Source organism: Parambassis ranga, chromosome 20, assembly GCF_900634625.1.
Source record: "Parambassis ranga chromosome 20, fParRan2.1, whole genome shotgun sequence".
NCBI classification, from domain to species: domain Eukaryota; kingdom Metazoa; phylum Chordata; class Actinopteri; family Ambassidae; genus Parambassis; species Parambassis ranga.
Window position 1 is genome coordinate 16,301,325 of NC_041040.1, and position 20,491 is coordinate 16,321,815.

The window sequence follows — 20,491 nt, forward strand, 5'->3', positions numbered from 1 at the left end:
GTGGATGTGGATACGAAATGTAGCAGCCGGGTTATGTCGTTAACTGCTAGATTGGTCCGTTTGTGTAGTGTCTTGTCTGTCCTGAGGCGGTTCTCTACTATCTGCAGTGTTACGTTTACTGGTGTTTTGGTGAAGAGGGATATTACGTCATGTGATATGAATATTTCGTCCGGGTGTACTGTGGTGTCCCCGAGTTCCTGCGCTAACTGGTTTGAGTTTTTACAGTGTTGTTCGGTGAGGCCTAGTAGTGGTTTTATGAGGTCAACTAGTGCTTTTGATAGGTTGTATGTTACTGATCCAATGCTGTCCACTATTGGGCGTAGTGGTGTGTTTTGTTTGTGGATTTTGGGTGTGCCATATATTCGTGGTGTGATACTGGCTGTGGGCATGAGGTGGTTGTATGTGCTCTTATCTATTTTACCTTCCTGTAGTAATGGTTTGAGTAGTGTTTTGAGTGTCCTTTTCTTTTCTTCTGTGGGGTCCTTTCTGAGCGGTTCATATGTTTCAGTGTCTTTTAACATGTTTTCCATCTGTTGCTCGTAGTGCTTAGTGTCCATAATGACTGTTGTCCTACCTTTATCCGCGGGTATGATTGTGATGCTCTTGTCCTGTGCCAATGTTTTAATTGCTTTGGCTTCTTCTTTTGTTATGTTAGCTGGTGGTATTTTTGCGGATTTTAGAATACCTGCTATCTCGTTCCTTAGCTCTGCTTTTTTCCCCTGGTCCGGTATGGATTGACACGCTAATACGGTGGCTAGGATGAATTCTTCGTGTGGTATTTTGTTTGGTGTGACAGCATAGTTAAGTCCGCGAGACAGGACGTCTATTTCTATCTTTGTTAGGCGGCGTTGTGAGATGTTTTTGACCCATTTTTCTTTTTCCGCTTCGTCTGTGTCCTTATTTCTATGTTGTTTTCGTGTTATTAGTCTGTCCAGTTTTTTGATGTGTCTTACCTTTGTCCGTTCAAAAAATATTTCGTGCGTCTGCCTCAGGTGTTCTTTTACGAGTTTCTGTGTGTTTTCTTCCGTGGGGTATTTCAGTCTGAAAGCTTCCGTTTGTGTTTTTATCTCTGTGTTGATGTTGGTTATTTTGCTTGTCGTGCAGCGTATCCTTTCTTTAAGGAGCGCTGTGCGGGTTTTCTCTATTATCCTATTTGCATTTTGGGTTGGGATGGGGTTTTTTACTTCCAAGCTTGGTGGTGTTACTCCCTCGTCTCGGCATCTCAGGTTGAATTTAAGGTGGTTGCGATAGCGTGCCCTTTTTTGTTCCAGCTGCTCCAGGTGTCGGAAATCTTTGACACATTGTTGTCCAAAACTTGTTCGTAATATTTCGATAAGGTTCATTTGGTCTTCACCTATTTATGAACTAACACAAGACACAGGTCTGACTAAAAAGAATTCTATCATAGTTCATAAATAGGTGAAGACCAAATGAACCTTATCGAAATAATGTAACGTCACTTTGTTATACAAGCTGCAAAACACGTGGAAAGTTGTCGCAGCTCTCTGAAGAAAGCAGGAGGCTGTCAGTTCAGTAATATTAAATAAAAAAAGAAGACTGCAGACTCTAAATACCTACTTTAACTTGTAGGTTAAGTGTTCTGTGCTAACTGCACACGTATGTCGCAGCCTCATAGGTCTTAGTAAAGCCTGTTTAACTGTTGTCCTTCGCAGGGGGAGAGGCTCTTATTAGATTCCTCAATGGGTTTACTGAGAGCACACCCAACCCGCCTGCCAGGGGGACAAGAATATCCTCCTCATGGGTCCTCCTGGAGCAGGGAAAACCACCGTAGGAAAGATTGTGGCCCACAAACTGGGGCTGCCTGTCATAGATGTGGATGATGACGTTCTGGAACCGACATGGAAGATGCCTGTGTCTGCCAAACTGGCAGCAGTTGGTGGACAGCGTTTCTTGGAGGAGGAAGGTGACGCTTTGTGTAACTTCTCTGCCACAGTGATTCTATATATGATGATTATATATCATCATCGTCACTTAAACCTTGATGTTTAGTTAATCAATAAAGAATCAAAGATAGATTTATCATTGAAAGTGTGTCTTTGTTAGTCTGAGCCATACATGTGTAATGTCAATGGAAGAATGGTAGAGACATTTATTGGAGTAAATCTGACCCCTTTAATGTATTAATTGCTGGGTATGTAGATGGTTTTGAACCTCTCGAAGAGGTTGATGTCCCTCTCCAGCTGCGTCATGGCCTCCTCCAGTCGGAGCTTATGGGTTTTCCTCGACAGGGTTTCAATGATGAGAGGCAGGCATTGGTACTCATGGTGCACCTTATCCCAGTTTTTCTTCAGGGTCTAGAAGGACAGAGAGATAAATATCAGGATTCAGAGATTTTATAGAGTAAACAGGAGTCAATAAAAGGTACTGGCAATAGTTGATGGATGCTGAAAAGGTTCATTCCTCTCCCTAAAGTAATGGAATCATTCTGTTCATTTCCTGTGCTTCTTCACTGGTTCCAGGTGCCTGAATGATCCCCTGCTGTTTCAGAAAAAAAGGACTGCCGCTGTGTAGCCATGTTTTTAGGTACCTCCAGGACAGCTTGACGCTCCTCCTCTGACAGGTTCTTCATGGATGCCTGCTCCCTCTGCTCCTTCAGAAAGTCCTCGTGCCTCTCCTGAGCAATTCGCTCTTCTTCATTGCGCTGCAGCAGGTACTCAGGCACCTGACCATAGTCCTGCAAACAGAAGGAGGAAACTTTAGACATGTTTTGAAATAAAACTGTTGTAACTAAACCATGTATTGAGTAATTCAAGAAAACACCTTTTTACGGCTGTATTTTGGGACAAGTCCTGAGTTTTCAAGGAGCTGCTTGGATCCTTTGTTGCTGTCTACAATTGTAGGATGCGGTTTCTTCGGCACCATTACAGTTGTGTTTAAACAGGCCTTCTTGGTGGGGATTCCCATGAGTGGGACCTCAGTCCTCAAAGGAACTGGTGGCTTTCTCACAGTGCGGACGTGCTTTGAGGGAGGTGTGTCTGAAAGAACGCAAAAAAGGAAGAAACTGATAATCAACACTCAAAAGAAAATCAAACAGCCTAACTGGGGAACTCACTTTTACACACTCTCGCCTCTGTTGAGCGCTTCTTGAGGTAGTTATCAGGAGGCGACACCATTATTTTTGCCGGTCCCATAGTTCTCCTCGCATCCTTATTTGACTTGCTCTCAAGAAGCACAGCTGGCCTGTGCTTTGACATATACCTTTACCAAACAGACCGAAATAATCAATTACTACAGTCACTAAAATCATTTCAGAGGTTCAAGAAAAGAATACAACTGATCATTTCTTCATTTTCATAACAAAGTTAAGCCAAAAAACACAACTCCTGTCACTTAAATAAGTCAATTGTGAGCTCCTTGTTGAGTAAATCCAACATAGATCAAATACTTTTGTGTGTGTGTGTGTGTGTGTGTGTGTGTGTGTGTGTGTGTGTGTGTGTGAGGGTAAACAGCAAACAACAAAGTAGTTAGCTAAATTAGCATGGTGGCTAGCTAAGTGAGTTAGCTAAGATAATGTAACTCACAGCGGGGGTTTTTCAATCTTCCGCTCTTTCTCTGGAATGCAATTGTAGATGCTTTCTGGCGGCTTCACACCTTCAGGCATGTTGAATAATTTCAACCCAAAAGGTACGAATCAACTGAGTGGTTTCTGTGGCCGAATAATAACCTGAAGAAAAGCTTGCTCGAATTTGTTTGCCAACACAAGCGCAGGACAGTTGCTAGGCAACCTGCGGAGGACGTGTTGCATTCTGGTATAGTAGGTATTTTTGAACGCATGTCTTCCCATGATATCTGATCTGTCACGTATAACCTTTATGCTCCTTGCTTTATATTCTGTCCGCACAGTGGTCTGCATACCATGGGTTTGTTTTAGCTACAGACGCACACACACCTACAGAGGAGGACCTGGCCTACGTTCTATACTATTATCAGCACCGGCTGATTTTAATATTAGATTTCAACTTAGCAGTCGCTGTAAACACAATCACATAATGTTTAGTCTTTGCTTTATTGTCTTGAACTCATGGATTTCCAAAATAACGCCCGTTAAAATCGTACTTTCACACTATAACAATGATTTACGAGATTAACCGAGCACTTGAACGCAGCACCCGTTCAATCAGTTTTATATTTATTTCTTTCGCGATTAAAAGCACATTTGTTGCCCTAAATTATACAGTCGTATTGATTCAATGTGCTGTGTAATATGTAGCTTCTGTAAATAATTATAATGCATAACTAACAAACGCAGGGGGAATTGGTTCCTACTGCGCTTCCGTAGTGATTAAATTTGTCCCTCCGAGCTGGCCGTAGTTGTTTATGGAGCCTGCGGAATAATGTGCCTGAAAGTGATTCTTTCTTTCATAGTATTCAACAAAATAAGCTGTGACTTTGCTGAGACATTTGTCAACGAGATTTGAGGACACAAAGCCAAGACCTGAGGTGAGCGTCTTGCCTAAAACTATGAATAACAATGTAACGTCACTTTGTTATTTACAAGCTGCAAAACACGTGGAAAGTTGTCGCAGCTCTCTGAAGAAAGCAGGAGGCTGTCAGTTCAGTAATATTAAATAAAAAAAGAAGACCTACTTTAACTTGTAGGTTAAGTGTTCTGTGCTAACTGCACACGTATGTCGCAGCCTCATAGGTCTTAGTAAAGCCTGTTTAACTGTTGTCCTTCGCAGGGGGCTCTTATTAGATTCCTGAATGGGTTTACTGAGAGCACACCAGCTTGCTTTAAGAACTGCCAGATTCTGCCTGAGCTCCGCATCAACACCAAAATCATGGCTGTCCACCAAACCCGCCTTCCAGGGGGACAAGAATATCCTCCTCATGGGTCCTCCTGGAGCAGGGAAAACCACCGTAGGAAAGATTGTGGCCCACAAACTGGGGCTGCCTTTCATAGATGTGGATGATGACGTTCTGGAACCGACATGGAAGATGCCTGTGTCTGCCAAACTGGCAGCAGTTGGTGGACAGCGTTTCTTGGAGGAGGAAGGTGACGCTTTGTGTAACTTCTCTGCCACAGTGATTCTATATATGATGATTATATATCATCATCGTCACTTAAACCTTGATGTTTAGTTAATCAATAAAGAATCAAAGATAGATTTATCATTGAAAGTGTGTCTTTGTTAGTCTGAGCCATACATGTGTAATGTCAATGGAAGAATGGTAGAGACATTTATTGGAGTAAATCTGACCCCTTTAATGTATTAATTGCTGGGTATGTAGATGGTTTTGAACCTCTCGAAGAGGTTGATGTCCCTCTCCAGCTGCGTCATGGCCTCCTCCAGTCGGAGCTTATGGGTTTTCCTCGACAGGGTTTCAATGATGAGAGGCAGGCATTGGTACTCATGGTGCACCTTATCCCAGTTTTTCTTCAGGGTCTAGAAGGACAGAGAGATAAATATCAGGATTCAGAGATTTTATAGAGTAAACAGGAGTCAATAAAAGGTACTGGCAATAGTTGATGGATGCTGAAAAGGTTCATTCCTCTCCCTAAAGTAATGGAATCATTCTGTTCATTTCCTGTGCTTCTTCACTGGTTCCAGGTGCCTGAATGATCCCCTGCTGTTTCAGAAAAAAAGGACTGCCGCTGTGTAGCCATGTTTTTAGGTACCTCCAGGACAGCTTGACGCTCCTCCTCTGACAGGTTCTTCATGGATGCCTGCTCCCTCTGCTCCTTCAGAAAGTCCTCGTGCCTCTCCTGAGCAATTCGCTCTTCTTCATTGCGCTGCAGCAGGTACTCAGGCACCTGACCATAGTCCTGCAAACAGAAGGAGGAAACTTTAGACATGTTTTGAAATAAAACTGTTGTAACTAAACCATGTATTGAGTAATTCAAGAAAACACCTTTTTACGGCTGTATTTTGGGACAAGTCCTGAGTTTTCAAGGAGCTGCTTGGATCCTTTGTTGCTGTCTACAATTGTAGGATGCGGTTTCTTCGGCACCATTACAGTTGTGTTTAAACAGGCCTTCTTGGTGGGGATTCCCATGAGTGGGACCTCAGTCCTCAAAGGAACTGGTGGCTTTCTCACAGTGCGGACGTGCTTTGAGGGAGGTGTGTCTGAAAGAACGCAAAAAAGGAAGAAACTGATAATCAACACTCAAAAGAAAATCAAACAGCCTAACTGAGGAACTCACTTTTAGACACTCTCGCCTCTGTTGAGTGCTTCTTGAGGTAGTTATCAGGAGGCGACACCATTATTTTTGCCGGTCCCATAGTTCTCCTCGCATCCTTATTTGACTTGCTCTCAAGAAGCACAGCTGGCCTGTGCTTTGACATATACCTTTACCAAACAGACCCAAATAATCAATTACTACAGTCACTAAAATCATTTCAGAGGTTCAAGAAAAGAATACAACTGATCATTTCTTCATTTTCATAACAAAGTTAAGCCAAAAAACACAACTCCTGTCACTTAAATAAGTCAATTGTGAGCTCCTTGTTGAGTAAATCCAACATAGATCAAATACTTTTGTGTGTGTGTGTGTGTGTGTGTGTGTGTGTGTGTGTGTGTGTGTGAGGGTAAACAGCAAACAACAAAGTAGTTAGCTAAATTAGCATGGTGGCTAGCTAAGTGAGTTAGCTAAGATAATGTAACTCACAGCGGGGGTTTTTCAATCTTCCGCTCTTTCTCTGGAATGCAATTGTAGATGCTTTCTGGCGGCTTCACACCTTCAGGCATGTTGAATAATTTCAACCCAAAAGGTACGAATCAACTGAGTGGTTTCTGTGGCCGAATAATAACCTGAAGAAAAGCTTGCTCGAATTTGTTTGCCAACACAAGCGCAGGACAGTTGCTAGGCAACCTGCGGAGGACGTGTTGCATTCTGGTATAGTAGGTATTTTTGAACGCATGTCTTCCCATTATATCTGATCTGTCACGTATAACCTTTATGCTCCTTGCTTTATATTCTGTCCGCACAGTGGTCTGCATACCATGGGTTTGTTTTAGCTACAGACGCACACACACCTACAGAGGACCTGGCCTACGTTCTATACTATTATCAGCACCGGCTGATTTTAATATTAGATTTCAACTTAGCAGTCGCTGTAAACACAATCACAGAATGTTTAGTCTTTGCTTTATTGTCTTGAACTCATGGATTTCCAAAATAACGCCCGTCAAAATCGTACCTTCGACTTTATAACAATGATTTACGAGATGAACCGAGCACTTGAACGCAGCACCCGTTCAATCAGTTTTATATTTATTTCTTTCGCGATTAAAAGCACATTTGTTGCCCTAAATTATACAGTCGTATTGATTCAATGTGCTGTTTAATATGTAGCTTCTGTAAATAATTATAATGCATAACTAACATACGCAGGGGAGATTAGTTCCTACTGCGCTTCCGTTGTGAATTAAATTTGTCCCTCCGAGCTGGCCGTAGTTGTTTATGGAGCCTGCGGAATAATGTGCCTGAAAGTGATTCTTTCTTTCATAGTATTCAACAAAATAAGCTGTGACTTTGCTGAGACATTTGTCAACGAGATTTGAGGACACAAAGCCAAGACCTCAGGTGAGCGTCTTGCCTAAAACTATGAATAACAATTTAACGTCACTTTGTTATTTACAAGCTGCAAAACACGTGGAAAGTTGTCGCAGCTCTCTGAAGAAAGCAGGAGGCTGTCAGTTCAGTAATATTAAATAAAAAAAGAACTTGTAGGTTAAGTGTTCTGTGCTAACTGCACACGTATGTCGCAGCCTCATAGGTCTTAGTAAAGCCTGTTTAACTGTTGTCCTTCGCAGGGGGAGAGGCTCTTATTAGATTCCTGAATGGGTTTACTGAGAGCACACCAGCTTGCTTTAAGAACTGCCAGATTCTGCCTGAGCTCCGCATCAACACCAAAATCATGGCTGTCCACCAAACCCGCCTTCCAGGGGGACAAGAATATCCTCCTCATGGGTCCTCCTGGAGCAGGGAAAACCACCGTAGGAAAGATTGTGGCCCACAAACTGGGGCTGCCTTTCATAGATGTGGATGATGACGTTCTGGAACCGACATGGAAGATGCCTGTGTCTGCCAAACTGGCAGCAGTTGGTGGACAGCGTTTCTTGGAGGAGGAAGGTGACGCTTTGTGTAACTTCTCTGCCTCTGGGTGTGTTGTGTCCCTGACAGGCTCAAACCCTCTTCATGCTGAGGCGATGCAGCACATCAGACAGAATGGGCTGGTTGTCTACTTGGATGTAGACAGTGAGGACATCATACAGAGGCTCACAAGGATGAAGGTGAACAGGATAGTGGGTCAGGAGGCAGGGGTACCCATGAAGGATATTCTGCTGTACAGGACACAGTTTTATGAGAAATGGCTGGATGTGCGGGTGCTGTGTGGAACAGGAGACACGGTGGAGGAGGTGGCGGAGAAGGTGCTGAAGGCTGTACGGAGATATCAGAACCACGATGAAGATACTTATGTATCAACAAGGTGTGACAGTGCAGGTTTGTCCAATCAGAAAACACACTTCAGTGACGTGGTTGTTGAAGGTCTGGCAGCAGACGGAGGCCTCTATGTTCCCATAAATGGCCTCCCAAAGATGGATGCACGTGAGTGGATGAGATTAGCTGGCATGTCGTACCCTGAACGAGCTTTAGTTTTACTCGAAAAGTGCATCCACCCACTGGACGTGTCTGCTCTGGATCTTAGAACAATGATATTCAATGCATATGGATCAAACTTTTTAACAGAAGCAGTCGCGCCTATGAAACACCTCGTCAACAATCAGTACGTTCTGGAGCTTTTTCATGGCCCCACCGCCTCATTCAAAGACCTGGCTTTACAGTTGATGCCTCAGCTCTTCACACACTGCCTCCCACCTATGTGCAACTACCTCATCCTGGTAGCCACGTCTGGAGACACCGGCAGCGCAGTGCTCAGTGGGTTCAGCAGACTGAGCGGTGCCGACGGAACTCGGACCGGCGTGCTGGTGTTTTTCCCAGAGGGAGGAGTGAGTGAGATTCAGAAGCTGCAGATGACGAGCTACAAGGAGGGAAATGCCAGAGCTGTCGGCGTCCTGTCGGACTTTGACTTCTGTCAGAGAACCATTAAGAGGATGTTTGGTGAGTCAGGACTGACGGGGCATCTCGCTGTGGAGTTCGGGACAGTCCTGAGCACCGCCAACTCCATCAACTGGGCACGCCTGCTGCCACAGGTGAGCCTGAATTATCTGAGTCAGGGGGAACCAAGTAACAGATCATGTTGCGGTGTCCGGTAATGTACACTCAAGCATCTGATGCTGAATGAAAGAAAATTGAACTATAAAACAGCAGCGCCCTCCTCTGGAGAAGCACTTTTTTTCGTTTTTTTAGGCTGTATTTTCAGTTGCAGAGCTGCTACACTGTGATTTACATGTTATTTTCCTATGTTTATATCACACTGAGTTCTGTTAACCTCTCCTCCTCTCACAGGTGGTCTATCATTCCTCTGCCTATCTGGATCTGTGCAGAGATGGTATTATCAAGTTCGGAGAGCCCATCGATATCTGCATCCCCACTGGCAACTTTGGCAATGCCATGTCGGCTGTGTACGCCAAGCAAATGGGCATTCCGATAAGAAAAGTCATCTGCGCATCCAACCACAACCGTGTCATCACAGACTTTATCACCACCGGCGAGTATGATCTGCGTGGACGGCCTCTCATGCTGTCCAGCTCACCCGCTATAGATATCCTGAAATCCTCCAACCTGGAGAGGTTTATCTACCACGTCTCAGGCGGTTGCGGTCGCCTCGTCAAGGACCTGTTCACACGTTTAGACAGACAGCAGCACTTTCAGGTTCCTGAGCCTCTCCTTGGCAGGATGCAGCAGGAAGTGCTGGCTAGCTGGTGCTCAGAGGAAGACTGCTTGGCCGCCATCCAGAGCACTCACACTCAGACGGGATACGTCATGGACACACACACCGCCGTGGCAAAAGTCGTGTCTGATAGGCTGCAGGACGGCTCCTGCCCTGTGGTGCTTTGTTCTACTGCTCACTATGGAAAATTTGCTCCCGCTGTGTTCAAAGCTTTACAAATCCAAAATATTCCAGAGGATCCTGTGGAGCAGCTGAAGACACTGGAGCTCAGTGCATCCACACCGACAATGCACAGAGAGATGATGCAGTGCCTGAAGGAGGGCGGCAGGACGAAACACACTGTTTGTCAGGCTGATTACAGCGTGATGGTAGAAGAAGTGGAGAGCATGATACAGGACTGTTTCCTGAAAGTTATTTAGATTAGTCCATCATAAATTGATTAAATCCATATTTACTAAGCACACTGTGTCTGTTAGCTCTGTGCCAATGTGCTGTTGTGTTATTAGGCCATGTCAGTGATGTAAATAAAAATTTATGTTTGTTGACCTTTATGCTGCTCCAAGTATGCTAACCAGCAAGGCTAATATGAACCACTAAGTATGTGTTAGCTTAGCCTAGTTGCTGTTTCTAATGGAGATTTATAAACATCAAAGTAAAGGCATCACACCAGCTGGAGAGACTAAAACTGTACAAATGTCGGGTTCAGCTAGCTAGCTGAAGTAACTGGCTAAGCTAATGTTAGACATGCTGTTTATAGGCTCATAAACATGATTTAAAAACAGTTAATAAAAGGTTTGATTACACTTTGCCTCAAAACAACATACTTCTAGTGACACAACATGCTAGTACAGTTAGCTAGCCTCTGTTATTGTAGGCTAACTAAGCTAAGCTATCAGTAAGAGTTCATTTAAAGTTACACAAACAAAACTAAACCTGTTGCCTCCATAAAAGTGTCATTATTGTCACTGTACAATGTGTCACTATTAGCCTACAGCATAAAAAAGAGCCAGTGTTTGTCTTTTATTTTGAAAAATCTCAGCTCAGATCTGGATCACTGTCTAACTGCAGCAGTGTGTCACTCACACTGTTGGCTGTACTCCTGTGCCTTCCATGCTGACAAGATGACGGATCACTTCTTTTTTTTGCTATGCAAGAATGTGTTTCACAGTATGTGGTCACATACTGTAGTCTTCTCTGTACCGACTCTGTGCTAGTTCTCTGTTCCTTCCTCCCATCTGCGGCTGCGGTTTGCTTCGCTGTGAGCGCTGGCCTTATTAATCAAACTGCTTGGCAGGTGAATGTGAAGAATGGGTGGGAAGGAGTCTGCAGGCAGAGGAGGGTGGTGTGCAGGTGCATGGATCTGTGCGTATGTGTGAGCGGCGAGGGGGAAGAGAGAGCCAGCTGTTGCTCGGCACCTAGTGACCCACGGCTGGCTGAGCAAGGATAATTGCAGATACCAGCCTGTTCCCATCTCCTTAATGTGAACCTGTGGCATAATGGAAACTGCTCTGTTCACAGTGGAGGGAAATAGAAAAGAGAGAGGAGGAAATTAAGGCATCCGAGGAGTTTGGAGAGAAGATCCAGTGAGGCGGGTTGAATTGAGGGGTCTGTTCGTAAAGATCCCTGCATCCAGCTCATTTTCTGTCCATGTTCTGAGATTATAACTGACACAGCAATGGAGCAGAGCCATCAGGTTTCAAAAGACACATTCTGAGTACTCATCTCGTAGTTACGTGAAGCTCCTTTGTATAATAAGTGACTTTTCTAAATGAACTGACTCCATCCAGCTTCAGACCATCCCCAGTGATGCCTATTAGCGTTGCTTCAGTGTGATTTTTTTACTGTCCCTTGACAGTTTAAATACATTTCAGAAGCTCCTCCACTCTGCCAAGAACAAAACCCACAGGAGGAACACAAAACATAAAAAATCTTGGCCGAAAAATACCGCCACTAATTATGGTCTCAACACTCCAAAGACCTCTGTTACATTATTGGCAGTTGCCTAACATAATTGCCAGTGTTTAGAATAAAAAGGTAGTGAGAGATCCTGATTAACATCACATCAGACCCCCACAGCCCCCTACCCCGCTGCCATCTTACCAGCTTTTGGTGGTCAGATTTACATAAATACATGAACGTTAGAGCGCTACATAGTGTATTTATCTTTCACAGACTTTTTTATAAAATGACCCGACACTCACAGCGTGACAGTGATGTCATCCCTGCACTCTGATTACCTTAAAACACCACATATTTCATCTGGAGACAACACGTGGTGCTGACACACATTAACCTTTGTGCAGAGCAAGCGGCGAGCGGCGACCTATATTCTCTCCCTAATCATTCAGAAGAAGAAAACTCCCTCGCATGATCCCCTCACAGATGTGACCTAAATCATATTGTTGTTACTTAACCAAGTAGTTTGGATGCCTAAACCCAAACAAATATAGCAACTGGAAATAAAACAACACAGGTCCAACACAGACTCTATTAATTCAAGGAAAAAATGAAGAAGAAGCTGTGATCTAACAACACAGTCAAAATGCATACCCGATGTTTTTGACCCATTTTTCTTTTTCCGCTTCGTCTGTGTCCTTATTTCTATGTTGTTTTCGTGTTATTAGTCTGTCCAGTTTTTTGATGTGTCTTACCTTTGTCCGTTCAAAAAATATTTCGTGCGTCTGCCTCAGGTGTTCTTTTACGAGTTTCTGTGTGTTTTCTTCCGTGGGGTATTTCAGTCTGAAAGCTTCCGTTTGTGTTTTTATCTCTGTGTTGATGTTGGTTATTTTGCTTGTCGTGCAGCGTATCCTTTCTTTAAGGAGCGCTGTGCGGGTTTTCTCTATTATCCTATTTGCATTTTGGGTTGGGATGGGGTTTTTTACTTCCAAGCTTGGTGGTGTTACTCCCTCGTCTCGGCATCTCAGGTTGAATTTAAGGTGGTTGCGATAGCGTGCCCTTTTTTGTTCCAGCTGCTCCAGGCGTCGGAAATCTTTGACACATTGTTGTCCAAAACTTGTTCGTAATATTTCGATAAGGTTCATTTGGTCTTCACCTATTTATGAACTAACACAAGACACAGGTCTGACTAAAAAGAATTCTATCATAGTTCATAAATAGGTGAAGACCAAATGAACCTTATCGAAATAATGTAACGTCACTTTGTTATACAAGCTGCAAAACACGTGGAAAGTTGTCGCAGCTCTCTGAAGAAAGCAGGAGGCTGTCAGTTCAGTAATATTAAATAAAAAAAAGAAGACTGCAGACTCTAAATACCTACTTTAACTTGTAGGTTAAGTGTTCTGTGCTAACTGCACACGTATGTCGCAGCCTCATAGGTCTTAGTAAAGCCTGTTTAACTGTTGTCCTTCGCAGGGGGAGAGGCTCTTATTAGATTCCTGAATGGGTTTACTGAGAGCACACCCAACCCGCCTGCCAGGGGGACAAGAATATCCTCCTCATGGGTCCTCCTGGAGCAGGGAAAACCACCGTAGGAAAGATTGTGGCCCACAAACTGGGGCTGCCTTTCATAGATGTGGATGATGACGTTCTGGAACCGACATGGAAGATGCCTGTGTCTGCCAAACTGGCAGCAGTTGGTGGACAGCGTTTCTTGGAGGAGGAAGGTGACGCTTTGTGTAACTTCTCTGCCACAGTGATTCTATATATGATGATTATATATCATCATCGTCACTTAAACCTTGATGTTTAGTTAATCAATAAAGAATCAAAGATAGATTTATCATTGAAAGTGTGTCTTTGTTAGTCTGAGCCATACATGTGTAATGTCAATGGAAGAATGGTAGAGACATTTATTGGAGTAAATCTGACCCCTTTAATGTATTAATTGCTGGGTATGTAGATGGTTTTGAACCTCTCGAAGAGGTTGATGTCCCTCTCCAGCTGCGTCATGGCCTCCTCCAGTCGGAGCTTATGGGTTTTCCTCGACAGGGTTTCAATGATGAGAGGCAGGCATTGGTACTCATGGTGCACCTTATCCCAGTTTTTCTTCAGGGTCTAGAAGGACAGAGAGATAAATATCAGGATTCAGAGATTTTATAGAGTAAACAGGAGTCAATAAAAGGTACTGGCAATAGTTGATGGATGCTGAAAAGGTTCATTCCTCTCCCTAAAGTAATGGAATCATTCTGTTCATTTCCTGTGCTTCTTCACTGGTTCCAGGTGCCTGAATGATCCCCTGCTGTTTCAGAAAAAAAGGACTGCCGCTGTGTAGCCATGTTTTTAGGTACCTCCAGGACAGCTTGACGCTCCTCCTCTGACAGGTTCTTCATGGATGCCTGCTCCCTCTGCTCCTTCAGAAAGTCCTCGTGCCTCTCCTGAGCAATTCGCTCTTCTTCATTGCGCTGCAGCAGGTACTCAGGCACCTGACCATAGTCCTGCAAACAGAAGGAGGAAACTTTAGACATGTTTTGAAATAAAACTGTTGTAACTAAACCATGTATTGAGTAATTAAAGAAAACACCTTTTTACGGCTGTATTTTGGGACAAGTCCTGAGTTTTCAAGGAGCTGCTTGGATCCTTTGTTGCTGTCTACAATTGTAGGATGCGGTTTCTTCGGCACCATTACAGTTGTGTTTAAACAGGCCTTCTTGGTGGGGATTCCCATGAGTGGGACCTCAGTCCTCAAAGGAACTGGTGGCTTTCTCACAGTGCGGACGTGCTTTGAGGGAGGTGTGTCTGAAAGAACGCAAAAAAGGAAGAAACTGATAATCAACACTCAAAAGAAAATCAAACAGCCTAACTGGGGAACTCACTTTTACACACTCTCGCCTCTGTTGAGCGCTTCTTGAGGTAGTTATCAGGAGGCGACACCATTATTTTTGCCGGTCCCATAGTTCTCCTCGCATCCTTATTTGACTTGCTCTCAAGAAGCACAGCTGGCCTGTGCTTTGACATATACCTTTACCAAACAGACCCAAATAATCAATTACTACAGTCACTAAAATCATTTCAGAGGTTCAAGAAAAGAATACAACTGATCATTTCTTCATTTTCATAACAAAGTTAAGCCAAAAAACACAACTCCTGTCACTTAAATAAGTCAATTGTGAGCTCCTTGTTGAGTAAATCCAACATAGATCAAATACTTTTGTGTGTGTGTGTGTGTGTGTGTGTGTGTGTGTGTGTGTGAGGGTAAACAGCAAACAACAAAGTAGTTAGCTAAATTAGCATGGTGGCTAGCTAAGTGAGTTAGCTAAGATAATGTAACTCACAGCGGGGGTTTTTCAATCTTCCGCTCTTTCTCTGGAATGCAATTGTAGATGCTTTCTGGCGGCTTCACACCTTCAGGCATGTTGAATAATTTCAACCCAAAAGGTACGAATCAACTGAGTGGTTTCTGTGGCCGAATAATAACCTGAAGAAAAGCTTGCTCGAATTTGTTTGCCAACACAAGCGCAGGACAGTTGCTAGGCAACCTGCGGAGGACGTGTTGCATTCTGGTATAGTAGGTATTTTTGAACGCATGTCTTCCCATTATATCTGATCTGTCACGTATAACCTTTATGCTCCTTGCTTTATATTCTGTCCGCACAGTGGTCTGCATACCATGGGTTTGTTTTAGCTACAGACGCACACACACCTACAGAGGACCTGGCCTACGTTCTATACTATTATCAGCACCGGCTGATTTTAATATTAGATTTCAACTTAGCAGTCGCTGTAAACACAATCACAGAATGTTTAGTCTTTGCTTTATTGTCTTGAACTCATGGATTTCCAAAATAACGCCCGTCAAAATCGTACCTTCGACTTTATAACAATGATTTACGAGATGAACCGAGCACTTGAACGCAGCACCCGTTCAATCAGTTTTATATTTATTTCTTTCGCGATTAAAAGCACATTTGTTGCCCTAAATTATACAGTCGTATTGATTCAATGTGCTGTTTAATATGTAGCTTCTGTAAATAATTATAATGCATAACTAACATACGCAGGGGAGATTAGTTCCTACTGCGCTTCCGTTGTGAATTAAATTTGTCCCTCCGAGCTGGCCGTAGTTGTTTATGGAGCCTGCGGAATAATGTGCCTGAAAGTGATTCTTTCTTTCATAGTATTCAACAAAATAAGCTGTGACTTTGCTGAGACATTTGTCAACGAGATTTGAGGACACAAAGCCAAGACCTCAGGTGAGCGTCTTGCCTAAAACTATGAATAACAATTTAACGTCACTTTGTTATTTACAAGCTGCAAAACACGTGGAAAGTTGTCGCAGCTCTCTGAAGAAAGCAGGAGGCTGTCAGTTCAGTAATATTAAATAAAAAAAGAAGACCTACTTTAACTTGTAGGTTAAGTGTTCTGTGCTAACTGCACACGTATGTCGCAGCCTCATAGGTCTTAGTAAAGCCTGTTTAACTGTTGTCCTTCGCAGGGGGAGAGGCTCTTATTAGATTCCTGAATGGGTTTACTGAGAGCACACCAGCTTGCTTTAAGAACTGCCAGATTCTGCCTGAGCTCCGCATCAACACCAAAATCATGGCTGTCCACCAAACCCGCCTTCCAGGGGGACAAGAATATCCTCCTCATGGGTCCTCCTGGAGCAGGGAAAACCACCGTAGGAAAGATTGTGGCCCACAAACTGGGGCTGCCTTTCATAGATGTGGATGATGACGTTCTGGAACCGACATGGAAGATGCCTGTGTCTGCCAAACTGGCAGCAGTTGGTGGACAGCGTTTCTTGGAGGAGGAAGGTGACGCTTTGTGTAACTTCTCTGCCTCTGGGTGTGTTGTGTCCCTGACAGGCTCAAACCCTCTTCATGCTGAGGCGATGCAGCACATCAGACAGAATGGGCTGGTTGTCTACTTGGATGTAGACAGTGAGGACATCATACAGAGGCTCACAAGGATGAAGGTGAACAGGATAGTGGGTCAGGAGGCAGGGGTACCCATGAAGGATATTCTGCTGTACAGGACACAGTTTTATGAGAAATGGCTGGATGTGCGGGTGCTGTGTGGAACAGGAGACACGGTGGAGGAGGTGGCGGAGAAGGTGCTGAAGGCTGTACGGAGATATCAGAACCACGATGAAGATACTTATGTATCAACAAGGTGTGACAGTGCAGGTTTGTCCAATCAGAAAACACACTTCAGTGACGTGGTTGTTGAAGGTCTGGCAGCAGACGGAGGCCTCTATGTTCCCATAAATGGCCTCCCAAAGATGGATGCACGTGAGTGGATGAGATTAGCTGGCATGTCGTACCCTGAACGAGCTTTAGTTTTACTCGAAAAGTGCATCCACCCACTGGACGTGTCTGCTCTGGATCTTAGAACAATGATATTCAATGCATATGGATCAAACTTTTTAACAGAAGCAGTCGCGCCTATGAAACACCTCGTCAACAATCAGTACGTTCTGGAGCTTTTTCATGGCCCCACCGCCTCATTCAAAGACCTGGCTTTACAGTTGATGCCTCAGCTCTTCACACACTGCCTCCCACCTATGTGCAACTACCTCATCCTGGTAGCCACGTCTGGAGACACCGGCAGCGCAGTGCTCAGTGGGTTCAGCAGACTGAGCGGTGCCGACGGAACTCGGACCGGCGTGCTGGTGTTTTTCCCAGAGGGAGGAGTGAGTGAGATTCAGAAGCTGCAGATGACGAGCTACAAGGAGGGAAATGCCAGAGCTGTCGGCGTCCTGTCGGACTTTGACTTCTGTCAGAGAACCATTAAGAGGATGTTTGGTGAGTCAGGACTGACGGGGCATCTCGCTGTGGAGTTCGGGACAGTCCTGAGCACCGCCAACTCCATCAACTGGGCACGCCTGCTGCCACAGGTGAGCCTGAATTATCTGAGTCAGGGGGAACCAAGTAACAGATCATGTTGCGGTGTCCGGTAATGTACACTCAAGCATCTGATGCTGAATGAAAGAAAATTGAACTATAAAACAGCAGCGCCCTCCTCTGGAGAAGCACTTTTTTTCGTTTTTCGTTTTTTTAGGCTGTATTTTCAGTTGCAGAGCTGCTACACTGTGATTTACATGTTATTTTCCTATGTTTATATCACACTGAGTTCTGTTAACCTCTCCTCCTCTCACAGGTGGTCTATCATTCCTCTGCCTATCTGGATCTGTGCAGAGATGGTATTATCAAGTTCGGAGAGCCCATCGATATCTGCATCCCCACTGGCAACTTTGGCAATGCCATGTCGGCTGTGTACGCCAAGCAAATGGGCATTCCGATAAGAAAAGTCATCTGCGCATCCAACCACAACCGTGTCATCACAGACTTTATCACCACCGGCGAGTATGATCTGCGTGGACGGCCTCTCATGCTGTCCAGCTCACCCGCTATAGATATCCTGAAATCCTCCAACCTGGAGAGGTTTATCTACCACGTCTCAGGCGGTTGCGGTCGCCTCGTCAAGGACCTGTTCACACGTTTAGACAGACAGCAGCACTTTCAGGTTCCTGAGCCTCTCCTTGGCAGGATGCAGCAGGAAGTGCTGGCTAGCTGGTGCTCAGAGGAAGACTGCTTGGCCGCCATCCAGAGCACTCACACTCAGACGGGATACGTCATGGACACACACACCGCCGTGGCAAAAGTCGTGTCTGATAGGCTGCAGGACGGCTCCTGCCCTGTGGTGCTTTGTTCTACTGCTCACTATGGAAAATTTGCTCCCGCTGTGTTCAAAGCTTTACAAATCCAAAATATTCCAGAGGATCCTGTGGAGCAGCTGAAGACACTGGAGCTCAGTGCATCCACACCGACAATGCACAGAGAGATGATGCAGTGCCTGAAGGAGGGCGGCAGGACGAAACACACTGTTTGTCAGGCTGATTACAGCGTGATGGTAGAAGAAGTGGAGAGCATGATACAGGACTGTTTCCTGAAAGTTATTTAGATTAGTCCATCATAAATTGATTAAATCCATATTTACTAAGCACACTGTGTCTGTTAGCTCTGTGCCAATGTGCTGTTGTGTTATTAGGCCATGTCAGTGATGTCCTGTGTGTTTAAAGGTCAGACCCTCCCTGAGATGACATGGTTGAAAATACCCTGTAATGGAGCTTTAAACAGTTTTATTACTCAGTTTATTGATTATGCAACATTTCTTTACATGATTATCTGGACTCTTGGCCCACTAGATGGGGATGTCTACCTCTGGGCAAGTGGTGCCAGCATTCCAGTAACAGTATATGGGTATTTCTGTAAGAAGAAGGGCAAACACACTCCTAAAGTGTGAGGTAAAAATCAATATCTGTGATCAGAGAGATAATTATCTTCTTAAAATCAGGTTGTGTACTTATTCACTGAACTCAATACATTTTTAATATAGTGTCACTGTGTTCAGGTACATTTTGTCCAAACACTAATAAGTAATGGGTTTTTTTTCTTGTGTGTAATTTTGCTAGTGTTCTCTGATAGGAAGGAAGCTGAAGGCTAACAAGGTGCATTTCTCAGTGTGGTAGTGAAGTACAGCTAATGTATTGATCCTCGTCTCAGTGTCCACTGACTCCTAAACTGAGTTTCCTTTTTACACAATGGGTAACTGAGGCCATGTCCTCCCTTTTTATATAAATACTGTGTAATTAATAATTAATATAGTTTTTATGCAATGGGACCAGTTTGTAAATGTAAACTTTGTTCAGACTTATAAGAAGACTGCATCTCTCATAGATCTGAAGAGGCCCAAAGCAGATCTGAGGGTAGTTTTGCCTCCAACGCCACACTCCATCCATAACAGGAGCATTCAGAAATGAATCCTGTCTCTGTGGCTGTGTGTCAAGTCATTTGAATCCAGGTGCTGCCTCAGCAGCCGTGGGGAGGAGGAGGAGGAGGAGGAGGAGGAGGGAGGAAGATAAGTTTCATAGATCTCCGGGATTGCTTATGACTGCAGTTGTTAAAATAGATGGAAAGTCCGGCCAGATTTGACAGAACACTTTGCCAGTATGCCCTCTGATCTGGATCACTGTCTCAGTCTGCAGGAAGTCAGAGGTAAAATGGTTTTTGTCTTTGCTATTATCATTCTGTCCTCTGTGGCCATGATAACCTGTGCACATGTGATGCTAGCTGCCAACAGCCTCCATTCCTCAGTAGCTGGTTGCACTACCTGTGTTTACAAAATGAAGATTTATGCTTATAGTACTATAAGTACTATAAAAATTTATGTTTGTTGACCTTTATGCTGCTCCAAGTATGCTAACCAGCAAGGCTAATATGAACCACTAAGTATGTGTTAGCTTAGCCTAGTTGCTGTTTCTAATGGAGATTTATAAACATCAAAGTAAAGGCATCACACCAGCTGGAGAGACTAAAACTGTACAAATGTCGGGTTCAGCTAGCTAGCTGAAGTAACTGGCTAAGCTAATGTTAGACATGCTGTTTATAGGCTCATAAACATGATTTAAAAACAGTTAATAAAAGGTTTGATTACACTTTGCCTCAAAACAACATACTTCTAGTGACACAACATGCTAGTACAGTTAGCTAGCCTCTGTTATTGTAGGCTAACTAAGCTAAGCTATCAGTAAGAGTTCATTTAAAGTTACACAAACAAAACTAAACCTGTTGCCTCCATAAAAGTGTCATTATTGTCACTGTACAATGTGTCACTATTAGCCTACAGCATAAAAAAGAGCCAGTGTTTGTCTTTTATTTTGAAAAATCTCAGCTCAGATCTGGATCACTGTCTAACTGCAGCAGTGTGTCACT

The 20,491-nt window shown here is 44.0% G+C and overlaps 5 protein-coding genes and 3 long non-coding RNA genes across 8 annotated transcripts; 5 read left to right on the forward strand and 3 right to left on the reverse strand.

Annotated features, from left to right (window-relative positions):
• The first annotated feature begins 1,715 nt into the window (after nucleotides 1–1,715).
• LOC114453277 (uncharacterized) lies at nucleotides 1,716–2,753 on the forward strand. The gene is made up of 2 exons (XR_003672428.1): nucleotides 1,716–1,924; nucleotides 2,481–2,753. It is a non-coding gene; the product is annotated as an uncharacterized LOC114453277 (long non-coding RNA).
• On the reverse strand, nucleotides 2,138–3,775 carry LOC114453274 (enkurin-like). The gene is made up of 5 exons (XM_028433087.1): nucleotides 3,543–3,775; nucleotides 3,074–3,219; nucleotides 2,782–2,996; nucleotides 2,549–2,695; nucleotides 2,138–2,315 (listed from the first exon to the last, which is right to left on the reverse strand). Exons 1-5 carry the CDS (start codon nucleotides 3,620–3,622, stop codon nucleotides 2,142–2,144), a joined length of 762 nt encoding a protein of 253 aa, XP_028288888.1. The 5' UTR covers nucleotides 3,623–3,775; the 3' UTR covers nucleotides 2,138–2,141.
• A 525-nt stretch (nucleotides 3,776–4,300) lies between these two features.
• On the forward strand, nucleotides 4,301–5,846 carry LOC114453276 (uncharacterized). The gene is made up of 3 exons (XR_003672427.1): nucleotides 4,301–4,461; nucleotides 4,704–5,017; nucleotides 5,574–5,846. It is a non-coding gene; the product is annotated as an uncharacterized LOC114453276 (long non-coding RNA).
• Nucleotides 5,231–6,843, reverse strand: LOC114453273 (enkurin-like). The gene is made up of 5 exons (XM_028433085.1): nucleotides 6,632–6,843; nucleotides 6,167–6,312; nucleotides 5,875–6,089; nucleotides 5,642–5,788; nucleotides 5,231–5,408 (listed from the first exon to the last, which is right to left on the reverse strand). The coding sequence occupies exons 1-5, from the start codon at nucleotides 6,709–6,711 to the stop codon at nucleotides 5,235–5,237; spliced, it is 762 nt and encodes a 253-aa protein (XP_028288886.1). The 5' UTR covers nucleotides 6,712–6,843; the 3' UTR covers nucleotides 5,231–5,234.
• Nucleotides 6,844–7,411: 568 nt separating this feature from the next.
• On the forward strand, nucleotides 7,412–10,271 carry LOC114453272 (threonine synthase-like 1). The gene is made up of 3 exons (XM_028433084.1): nucleotides 7,412–7,549; nucleotides 7,780–9,180; nucleotides 9,437–10,271. The coding sequence occupies exons 2-3, from the start codon at nucleotides 7,807–7,809 to the stop codon at nucleotides 10,238–10,240; spliced, it is 2,178 nt and encodes a 725-aa protein (XP_028288885.1). The 5' UTR covers nucleotides 7,412–7,549; nucleotides 7,780–7,806; the 3' UTR covers nucleotides 10,241–10,271.
• A 3,040-nt stretch (nucleotides 10,272–13,311) lies between these two features.
• LOC114453278 (uncharacterized) lies at nucleotides 13,312–14,273 on the forward strand. Its single transcript, XR_003672429.1, has 2 exons — nucleotides 13,312–13,444; nucleotides 14,001–14,273. It is a non-coding gene; the product is annotated as an uncharacterized LOC114453278 (long non-coding RNA).
• LOC114453275 (enkurin-like) lies at nucleotides 13,658–15,264 on the reverse strand. Its single transcript, XM_028433088.1, has 5 exons — nucleotides 15,053–15,264; nucleotides 14,594–14,739; nucleotides 14,302–14,516; nucleotides 14,069–14,215; nucleotides 13,658–13,835 (listed from the first exon to the last, which is right to left on the reverse strand). The coding sequence occupies exons 1-5, from the start codon at nucleotides 15,130–15,132 to the stop codon at nucleotides 13,662–13,664; spliced, it is 762 nt and encodes a 253-aa protein (XP_028288889.1). The 5' UTR covers nucleotides 15,133–15,264; the 3' UTR covers nucleotides 13,658–13,661.
• Nucleotides 15,265–15,832: 568 nt separating this feature from the next.
• On the forward strand, nucleotides 15,833–19,400 carry LOC114453261 (threonine synthase-like 1). Its single transcript, XM_028433067.1, has 3 exons — nucleotides 15,833–15,970; nucleotides 16,213–17,613; nucleotides 17,877–19,400. The coding sequence occupies exons 2-3, from the start codon at nucleotides 16,240–16,242 to the stop codon at nucleotides 18,678–18,680; spliced, it is 2,178 nt and encodes a 725-aa protein (XP_028288868.1). The 5' UTR covers nucleotides 15,833–15,970; nucleotides 16,213–16,239; the 3' UTR covers nucleotides 18,681–19,400.
• Nucleotides 19,401–20,491: the final 1,091 nt, after the last annotated feature.

What these genes read in the sequence shown, in the direction of transcription:
- LOC114453274 (XM_028433087.1), bottom strand. Translation starts at nt 3,622, where the DNA reads ATGCCTGAAGGTGTGAAGCCGCCAGAAAGCATCTACAATTGCATTCCA. An exon ending in AAGATTGAAAAACCCCCGCT is followed by an intron (nt 3,220 to 3,542) that starts GTGAGTTACATT and finishes TGTTTGGTAAAG; the next exon opens with GTATATGTCAAAGCACAGGC. An exon ending in AGAGGCGAGAGTGTGTAAAA is followed by an intron (nt 2,997 to 3,073) that starts GTGAGTTCCCCA and finishes GCGTTCTTTCAG; the next exon opens with ACACACCTCCCTCAAAGCAC.
- LOC114453273 (XM_028433085.1), bottom strand. Translation starts at nt 6,711, where the DNA reads ATGCCTGAAGGTGTGAAGCCGCCAGAAAGCATCTACAATTGCATTCCA. An exon ending in CAAAATACAGCCGTAAAAAG is followed by an intron (nt 5,789 to 5,874) that starts GTGTTTTCTTGA and finishes TTCTGTTTGCAG; the next exon opens with GACTATGGTCAGGTGCCTGA. An exon ending in AGCGTCAAGCTGTCCTGGAG is followed by an intron (nt 5,409 to 5,641) that starts GTACCTAAAAAC and finishes CTGTCCTTCTAG; the next exon opens with ACCCTGAAGAAAAACTGGGA.
- LOC114453272 (XM_028433084.1), top strand. Translation starts at nt 7,807, where the DNA reads ATGGGTTTACTGAGAGCACACCAGCTTGCTTTAAGAACTGCCAGATTC. An exon ending in GGGCACGCCTGCTGCCACAG is followed by an intron (nt 9,181 to 9,436) that starts GTGAGCCTGAAT and finishes CTCCTCTCACAG; the next exon opens with GTGGTCTATCATTCCTCTGC.
- LOC114453275 (XM_028433088.1), bottom strand. Translation starts at nt 15,132, where the DNA reads ATGCCTGAAGGTGTGAAGCCGCCAGAAAGCATCTACAATTGCATTCCA. An exon ending in CAAAATACAGCCGTAAAAAG is followed by an intron (nt 14,216 to 14,301) that starts GTGTTTTCTTTA and finishes TTCTGTTTGCAG; the next exon opens with GACTATGGTCAGGTGCCTGA. An exon ending in AGCGTCAAGCTGTCCTGGAG is followed by an intron (nt 13,836 to 14,068) that starts GTACCTAAAAAC and finishes CTGTCCTTCTAG; the next exon opens with ACCCTGAAGAAAAACTGGGA.
- LOC114453261 (XM_028433067.1), top strand. Translation starts at nt 16,240, where the DNA reads ATGGGTTTACTGAGAGCACACCAGCTTGCTTTAAGAACTGCCAGATTC. An exon ending in GGGCACGCCTGCTGCCACAG is followed by an intron (nt 17,614 to 17,876) that starts GTGAGCCTGAAT and finishes CTCCTCTCACAG; the next exon opens with GTGGTCTATCATTCCTCTGC.